This window comes from Lycium barbarum, chromosome 9, assembly GCF_019175385.1.
Source record: "Lycium barbarum isolate Lr01 chromosome 9, ASM1917538v2, whole genome shotgun sequence".
Classification (NCBI taxonomy): Eukaryota; Viridiplantae; Streptophyta; class Magnoliopsida; order Solanales; family Solanaceae; genus Lycium; species Lycium barbarum.
In genome coordinates this window covers 11951260-11960546 of record NC_083345.1, presented here as the reverse complement: position 1 = coordinate 11960546, position 9287 = coordinate 11951260, and the positions used below count along the sequence as shown (strand labels likewise).

The 9287-nt window shown below is 36.3% G+C and overlaps 1 protein-coding gene across 4 annotated transcripts; it reads right to left on the bottom strand.

The window, feature by feature from the left end:
• Positions 1 to 385: 385 nt before the first annotated feature.
• On the bottom strand, positions 386 to 8639 carry LOC132610219 (uncharacterized). 4 transcript variants are annotated; one of them, XM_060324505.1, is made up of 10 exons: positions 8529 to 8639; positions 7147 to 7243; positions 5174 to 5273; positions 4779 to 4922; positions 4350 to 4408; positions 3173 to 3240; positions 3035 to 3086; positions 2129 to 2290; positions 1440 to 2039; positions 386 to 736 (listed from the first exon to the last, which is right to left on the bottom strand). In XM_060324505.1, exons 1-10 carry the CDS (start codon positions 8534 to 8536, stop codon positions 521 to 523), a joined length of 1506 nt encoding a protein of 501 aa, XP_060180488.1. In that variant the 5' UTR covers positions 8537 to 8639; the 3' UTR covers positions 386 to 520. The 4 variants fall into 4 exon arrangements, with proteins under 4 accessions (XP_060180488.1, XP_060180487.1, XP_060180489.1 ...); XM_060324504.1 differs by having other exon boundaries at positions 7135 to 7243; positions 8529 to 8637; XM_060324506.1 differs by lacking the exon at positions 8529 to 8639 and adding an exon at positions 8354 to 8389 and having other exon boundaries at positions 7135 to 7243.
• Positions 8640 to 9287: the final 648 nt, after the last annotated feature.

Sequence of the window (9287 nt, the reverse complement as noted above, 5' to 3'; positions counted from 1 at the left end):
ATATGGCAAGCTCCTCTGTTACTAAGTTAGTGTGCCAAAGTAGGCAATTCGAACATAAATTTGTAGGAGGTTTTTTGGCCTATGGCAACGTGTAGAGTATATTCTCATCATCTACTATTGAGGTGTGAACCTTTGTACTAACCAGCTAGGTTCCATAAATTGGTAAAGAATAGACACTTTTCAGTTAAAACTGGGGTTGATCCTACAGAAATATGCGAGGATATACACCTAGCTTTTGTCCCGAGGCACTTTAACAAGAATATCTGAGTGATACTTGCACATTCCCAGTGCAGAGTGTAGTATGTAACGCGCAATGAAGATCGCAAAGAAGAGGCTTAAACGAGAAAAAATGCAAAACAAAATTCCAAGTATGGGGAGTAAGAGATACAGTTAAACAGTTTGGATATCACCGCGATTCTTAATACACAGCGAAAATGATTATTGAAATTATTTATCATATCAACAAACAAAAGTTTAAGACAATCCCACCAAATATCATTGGGAAAATCCAACAGTTACATCATGTGAAAAGAGGAAGCAACTTGTCGCCCGAAGCATATGAGATGATCTTCTTTTTAAGTGGAGAGATATATTGTGCCCCATTGAATGCAAGAGCCCTGAGAACATTTATTGGCATGAAGTCAATAGAATATGCCTTCTGAAAACCATCTAGGATTGCCATCATTGTGATGTTTGCAGCTTTCCTCTCTGATTCATATTTCTTCAGAAGAGTTACCTGTGAGGATTAAAATTACCATTATAACATGTAATGGAAAGGGGAAAAAAGCCAACACTGTCGTAAAGGATACTCAAAAATTGTAAGTGAAATATTATTTGCATTACAACAACGATTACTACTATTATGCCTCGATCCCAAGCAAGTTGGATATTACTTGCATTTGAAGTAATGCAAATTTTATAGCTAACAAGTGTCATTTTGATTGTTGAATAGCTTTTCCAATTAGTTAGCATTGTGCTCACTCTTTTTTGGTACGCCATACTCCAGTAAATTATATGAGGGATCACTGGCAAGTTTTGAAGCAAATTATTTACAGGGGAAAACATCCTAGAATTCCATAAAGGATGTATGACATTATCAGGCTTATGAAGGAAGAGACATCGCCATCGTTCCAAATTTGACACGATCTTGCTAAAAAGCATCTAGAATCCGTTATTAGAAAAAGGCACTTATGATCTAACTTATGTAGATTACACCAGAAGAAAGAAGCTTCAGGACTTTACAGATTTTAGATTACACAAGATTTAACATAAGTTAGGCAGAAAATGTAAAATCCTAAAGCTTCTTTCTTCTGGTGTAATCTACATAAGTTAGATTAGTGAATAATCCTACTAGGTGATTCTAGATTACATCAGAATAAAGAAGCTTCAGGACCTTATATTTCCTGCCTATATTTACAAAGAAAGGAGTAGGAACATACCTCCCCAATGTCAGATCCAACTGCAACACCTTCAGCAATGACTTTAGAAAGAGAGAGCGCATCTGCGAATCCCATATTAACTCCTTGGCCAGCCAGCGGATGAACTGTATGTGCTGCATCACCAATAAGAACTAGACGTTTTGATGCATAGCTATTAGCATGCATTAAAGACAAAGGGAAGGCCAATCTCTGAGAAGCTAGTTTAATAACTTTCGGTGGAACTTCAAAGCCCTCATGTGTTGATGATGTGTTGTCAGCTTTGAGCCAAGAAAATAGACTTCCACCCTCAAATGATCTGGATTGTGGATGAGGACCATATCCACCGTCCAGTGCATCATTCACTGCTTTTACAAAGTCATCCTCTGACATCGAATTCCGGTCAACAGATTCCTTGGGGTCCATTGACCAAACAATGTTACTGAACTTTTCACCAATGGGTAAAAGTGCAATTGGACCATTAGGAAGAAATCTTTGCCAAGCACAGAAGTTCTCTACAGCATGTTCTACTGTACAGATGATTGCGCTCTGCGAGTACTTCCATCCAGTTGTTTGTATTTTTGCCAGCTCCCTAACACTTGATTTTGACCCATCAGCTCCAACCTGCGACATGTTATCTAACTCATCGTTTGAATTGAAAATATCCTTCAGAATATTCACATTTAGTGAAACATAAAACTTATTGAGTTTACCACTAACTTCGCATACATGCTGTTACCATTATCCAGTTCCAACCTTGCTGAACTTCCACTAGCAGATGATGATGTGCCACTGGAGCTGGTCATTGAAGACTTTGCAGGAAAGGTTACTGAACTTAACCTGGACGAGTATATTGTCTTCTGAAAATCCTTATTCTGTCAAATTATCACCTCCAGTCAAACATTATCACCAGGCAGTCATTGACATAAATCAAAATGAGGAATCTAAGGAGTTACCAATTAAATACCAATAAGTACAGATTAGAACTAGAATTTTTTTTTTCAGCTTTCCCTGTTACACTAATCTATTACTCAAATTTTGAAGGTAAAATTAACCCAGACACTTTTCAAGTAACATCAACAATCCAGTTGGAGCATCTTTGTACTCGGTATTTTGGGCAGTAAGGGAGACTAGCCTTTCAAGTTGAAACAAAGTAGGTTCTCTAACATTAGAGTTTTTCTATATTTTCTACTGACATATAGATCTTATTTTTAAAATAAGTAGTTACTGACAGATAAATCTCTAACAAGTTTAAAAGGATGACTAGCAAATACTAGACCTAATGTAAGCTTCCTAAGTCTTAGTCTCAACTACTTGGTATTGCCTATGGATCTTTTTCATTCCTTGTGTTCTATTTTTTGCTAAGCATTCCAGGATATTGTAACAAACTGCTACACAAGTTACAAGTATTTTTAAATTTTTTTGGTGGTGGAGAATGGGCTTCTGAATAGTAGGGGAATAGAACGCAGAAGAGTGTGCCTTTTTAATGTGATTGAAACCTTATACCTAATTGATTAAAGGTGGAGTTGCAACCACAATTCTGCAACTCCGATCTCCATAACTAGGGATTCAACGTGCTTTTAACTGCAGAATAAAATTTGGTCGATATGCTCAAATACCTGTATGCATGATAACAGGGATTTGTGTAGCACCTTATTCTCCACCACACACCTAAAGACAAAACTCAAGCATCATCAGGAGTCAAGAACATCATAACTATGAAAGAAATTTGTTACCTCAATAAAAGGAATTTTTACCCGAGAACATCTGCATCAACATCTCTTGCATTGTACCTTGTATAGCCCAGACCAGTATAATCCCAGACCTATAAAGAAATAAATTGCTAATGATCAAAAGTGTGAAACTGTTCCACGATTCAATCCCATAAAAATGAAGTTATTTTGATGTCATGATGCAATTTGTAACAAGGCAACTTAGCAATTACAAGAATCTATAGTCCCATCAAAGACAAATGTCAATTCTCACAAGTAACAGCTTTCCAGATCTTTTCTTGATAAATATATGAGAAGACGAAATTGATAGCAACAATGTTCGTCCAACCTTTACATTACTGAAAACTAGGATATCTTGATGGTTGAAAGTGCATAGACAGTTAGCTAAGACGTGCTTTGTCATGTGTCTCTTAGTTAAAAGCTTGGTGTTACCATCTGCTGTCATTAACATGACAAGAGTGAGTATAGACACAGATACTGAAACTCTGAATCAAAGAAAACTATTTCCTTAGCATACATTTGGAACACAGATCCATAGCCCGCTTTTACCCTTCTTTTTAATTGGGGATTGGCTAGAGAAGAGGTAATCACCCTTGGTCATTGATAAATCTTTTTAGAGACCCTTCAGTTCCCATTACACGGAGCTAAGTGTCCTTCATCATCAAACTATCTTCCTCCTTGTCAGGAAGGAGTTTCTTTCTTCTACATTGCAAAAGGCTCTATATCGCTATTAACAGCAAACATAAATACGTAAACTTACTCGCTATAATTTGAGAAAGTATTCACTGCAACTAGTAAACATTGAAATTTTGCTAGCAAGCTCACAATGATTGAAATTTATTTGGCAAAAACAAGATGTCTAAAAGCACGTTTCAGGTACGGCAAGACATACTCCTTCTGCCTTAATAAATGCATTCATGGACGTAGCTGACAGAGCTCTAAAGAGAAGAATTTGAGGAACACATAATATGGAATAACTACAGATAGATATTGCAATAAGTTGAACCTTTTATAAACATACATGATAAAGACAATGACCGTAGAGAGATAAAATAAGGTGTTATATCAACACCTCCCCTATATATTTTTTTCCACCAAGTCCCCCATATTAGCATTTATAGTAATTATTCTCAGCAGAGGATGGGTGTAAATTACTCCGTTACGGAACTTACAAGAATGAAGGTGTAGTTGGCAAAATTACCTGCATTTTATCGAAGTAAGCATGACGGTGCTGCTGAACAAATTCCCATGCACCCATATCTGAAAACCAAACGTTCTCTCGTGATAATCTCACATGCTTTCCATTAACAGGTGATGATGTTTTCATGCAAATCAAACACGTTCAAGCAGAAAGCAACAGCTACTGGTACACGTACAGAAAACGTCACGTAATGTTCTTTTGATTTGCTAAGTAATAGTCTTCCAACAGGTCTTTCATCTTTTTCTGACCGTTTTTCACTTGCTTTACCAATACAAGGATTTTATCATACATTTTCAGCATGGGGAAAAAACTTCTATTCATTATGCAACCCGTTAATGTGATGGCAGAGTACACAGATCAAATTATTATCAGTACAAACAGAAAACTCCACAGAATTATAAGAAAATTGAAAGATAAGTACGAGGGTACCTTTGAAGAAAGAAATGGTTGCAGGTGTGACCGTACTGACCCGTGGACCTGGGGGGTCCTCTTTCTTTATGTGAAAGTTATTCACCAAAGCAGGATTACTGTCAATGATGGCAACACTTAGTTGCTTTGTCAATGGCATAGTTGCTGCAGAATAGTTTACAAGTTAGAAGAGGAGTTGACATGTTGACAACCAGTTCAGTTCGGCACAGTATATATTAATTCACAGTATCAAGGTTTTACAGAGAGTAGCAAGTTCAAAGAGCAGATGATTAAAATTTCTAACCAAAAGAATTTCTAAACCATTGAAAGTTTCAACTAATATTTTGGAGGACACCTTTAGCACTGTTAAAGCATTAAAATACCTATTTCAAAAGGTTAAATAAAAACATACTTACCTAAGGAGCACGCTAGAGCCATCCCAACCATACCACCTCCAACAATAGCAATATCATATTGGGGCATGTCATATGCCAACTCTGGCTGGTTCAAAGGCTCCTATGCAGTTAAAAGAGAGATAGATTAAAGTGAAGTCTTGAACCCTAAGCAGTCTTACACATGCTTCCTCTTAGTTGAACATACACAAGAGCTTGAAACTATATAGCAGGAGACCACAAAAAGGTGATACCTCGTAAAAATAGATGATTACTGTTAAGCTATTTATGTTCACACTAGACCTAAACAATGCAAGGTCTATTTACCCATAGGAAACCATAAGAAACTTGAAGGTCATAAGGATAGGGGGCAGCCCGGTGCACTAAGCTCCCGCTATGCGCGGGGTCCAGAGAAGGGCCGGACCACAAGGGTCTATTGTACGCAGCCTTACCTTGCATTTCTGCATAAGGATATAGAAAGACTGCAAATAACTACAAGATAAAGCTTTTTTAATAGAAAACAATACAACAACAACAACAACAACCCAGTGAAATCCCACATCGTAGGGTCTGGGGAGGGTAGAGTGTACGCAGACCTGACTCCTACCAAGGTAGGACGGCTGTTTCCGAAAGACCCCCGGCTCAATAAAAGCATAAAAAGAAGTCAGATACGGTTAGATAAGGTTAAGAGATTCGGATAAGAGATTTAAAGCGATATGGAAATGAAATAATGCAAGCGACACAGATAATACAGGATAATCAGAGCACAGAAAATAACCGATAATAGCAGAAATCAGAGCAGATGACACAGGATAACCAAAGCACAGGAAATAACACATAATAACAGATAATAGCAGAAATCGGAGCACAAGAAATTATATTGCAATAATGCAACTACTAATAAGAACGGATAACTAGGGCTGCATATCGGTCGGTTCGGTTCGGGTTTCAAAATTATCGGTTTAACTTATTGGTTATCGGTTTGTAGATATATTAAACCGTTAAAGAACCGTTAAAATATCGGTTAATGGGTTATCGGTTAATCGGTTGTTGTATGTTATCGTTCGGCTATCGGTTTAACCGTTAAGATTTCACACAACAAAAAAATGTCTTGACCACAATATGAACGGTGACTGGTTAAAATTGAGGTAATTGGCAGGTTTATCCCGCTTAATCATGATTTATAATTGACAATGGGTTTCAACCCACAAAAATATCAAGAAATGGATGTAGTTCCATATATGACTTTTCTTCATTTGAAAACTAATACTGTTAAAAGAAGGTTATTTTGCCACCATCTTTCAAAAGGTTAGATTAAAATCACTCCTAACCCATAAACAGAACATAAACAGGCAGCAATTGAGTTTAAATCTTAACATACATCATATGCAAACACAACCTGAGACTTATATATATACAGAACATAAACAAGGCAGCAGAGCATCTTAAGTGTATAACCAACAAAACACAATACTATGTTTCAGCCTTAATACTATCAAGAAGGCAGGTTGTTAATCATCTTTACATTTCTCCATCATTCTACGGTCTGCATCTTTACAGGGGTTAGTAAACTACCTATGAACACCAACGCTATTGACAGGACCATAATTAAGCTATAGATTAGAACTTAGAAAACAGCCCATAGAACAACTTCTAGTGGGCAATGGGCAGCAGCGACAAAGGCAAAACAGTGCACAACAACTTAGTTAAAGGGTAGAAGTGTAATTAATTAAATTGTTATCGGGTTATCAGGTAACCCGTTAACAAAAATGGTCAACCCGCGACCCGACCCAATAAGCCATTAAGTCAAAAACACCACCCGGTACCCGAACCGGTAATCCATTAACCCGAACCATTAACCCAATAACCCAATAATCGGTTCGGGTTATTGTTTAACCGTTAACATGCACAGCCCTACGGATAACGAGACTATTTTAATAGAAAACAATAAGAAAACAAAACAAATTGATAGTAAAGAATAACACCTTTTCACTGACCAGATCAGGAACTATAACGCCTGCATTACTGCATAAAGTCCTCTGCACAGATCTGAATCCATGAATGTTCGACACAATTCTTCTGGCAACAGAAAGCCTAAGACAGGAATGTACTAGCTTACATAGTTGTCACGAAATTAAAGATTTAAGGAATAATCAAATACGGCAAAATATTTTATACTTCACTATCAGCACATATTAAATGGTACTATCTGTTAAAATTTCCACATGCACAACCACAATTTGGAATAATGTATGAGATTGGAGTTATTCTAAAACACTCATATAAACAACACTGCTCTCTTGATGAGTATATTCTCAAACCAAATTCTTGTTCCCATCAAACAGGGTAAAACGAACAACGTTACTAGGACATCGAAGCAACCTATCAGCCTATTCCTACATGATGTTTTTCTTCCAACAGATCTACACAATTTTCTAGGTAGTTATGCAGCCATAATCAGAAGAAAGACCTATGCATTCCGTCAATCGTATTATCCGTCCCTGACAATAGAGGGCTGCACTAGTGGTAGATCCCTAGGAGGTTCGGAACACGAGCCACAAAGGGAGAAAGTGGTTATTCTACACTGCTGATCTCTCCAGGGTGGGGCAAGAAATAACTAACCAAAACAAAACACATACACTCTCTATAAATCCCACATTTTTATTTTTTTTATGTTGCTTAAAAAATATGAATCAAAGCTTCAAATAGTTCTGGAATTCCAATATCTAGCTCTGCAGCTAAGTAACGAAACTTCAAACCAGAAAACTATAAAATTTACTAATATTATTACTATTAATCTTAACTTTTAATATCATATCACTTGCTTCAATCATCACATAGACATTATCAATCTATACAAAAAAAAAAAAATCATATCATCAGAACACTACAAAATTTACAAACATTATTACTACTAATCTTTAATATATATATTTATTTAAAAAAATATTTTTTCACTCACCAGAAAACATTTCCAATGAAAAATAACTACTACCATACCAAACACACCATTCAAGAAGTCATTTTTTACCATTTTGGTTGAAACCATTTTCCATATTTCAAATAAACCAAATACAAGAAACCACTTCGTATAATTAAACAATTATATATCATACCAAACACAATTATAAAAAATACCCACTTATAATTTAAAGGGAACAAACAGAATAAAAAGTATGCATTACCAATAACATAAATATATACCTATGTTGATGTTGTGACGGTCATAAATTTCAGGAAAAAAGAAAAAAAAATCACCTTGTTACCTAAAATTCTTATGGGTTATATTTCAACTAACTGAAATATTAAAGTAATGTTTGTAAATGCAAGTTAAAAACAGATTAATTTTGTGAAAAATAGATGAAAGAACATTAGGTACCTGTTCATGTTTGCTATGTTGCTACGTGGAAGGAGCAGAAGAAGAATAACACTCGTTTTGTAGTCTGTTTTATAGGGGCAATTCTGCGAATTGCCCTTTTTTGGGGTGGTCTTTAAATTTTGCCCCTCATATTTGAAATCTTTAAATTTTGCCCTTCGCTAAATCTCATGGGTTTCAGGTTCGAACCCCCACACAATCAAAATTTTAAAAAAAAATCGCGAGGCAGAGTTTAAATTTCACTATGCCCCATCGGCACACACTTGTGAAGGAATTAGCAAAGTTATGCCGGACCCGATATACTTATGCCTTATGGGCAGACATGGCATAAGTATGTCAGTTCCGGCATAACTTTGATAATTCCTTCACAAGTTTATGCCGGATCCGGCATAAAAGTTTGCCCATTAAAAGTATGCCCCCATCGGCATAAACTTGTTCAGGAATTACCAAACTTATGCCGATGGGGGCATACTTATGCCTTATGGGCAAACTTTGCCTTGAAGCATATATATGTATTTTTTTTTTTAACTTTTCAAGGTAAACCTTTAGTAATGCCTTAACTAAAAGTGTGCCCATAAAACATAACTAAAAGTATGCCCCATAAGGCGTAAGTTTGCCTTACAAGGCAAAGTTTAAATTTTGTATGCCGGAGGGGGCAGACTTTTAGTTATGCCGGATCCGGCATAACTTTAACTTTTTCTTAAAGATTGTATGTTGGATCCGGCATACACTCCCCCAGTTCTGTCTTGCGAAATTATTTTT

What these genes read in the sequence shown, in the direction of transcription:
- LOC132610219 (XM_060324504.1), bottom strand. An exon ending in GTTGATGCAGATGTTCTCGG is followed by an intron (nt 3,087 to 3,172) that starts GTAAAAATTCCT and finishes TTTTGTCTTTAG; the next exon opens with GTGTGTGGTGGAGAATAAGG. An exon ending in CCCTGTTATCATGCATACAG is followed by an intron (nt 2,291 to 3,034) that starts GTATTTGAGCAT and finishes ATAATTTGACAG; the next exon opens with AATAAGGATTTTCAGAAGAC.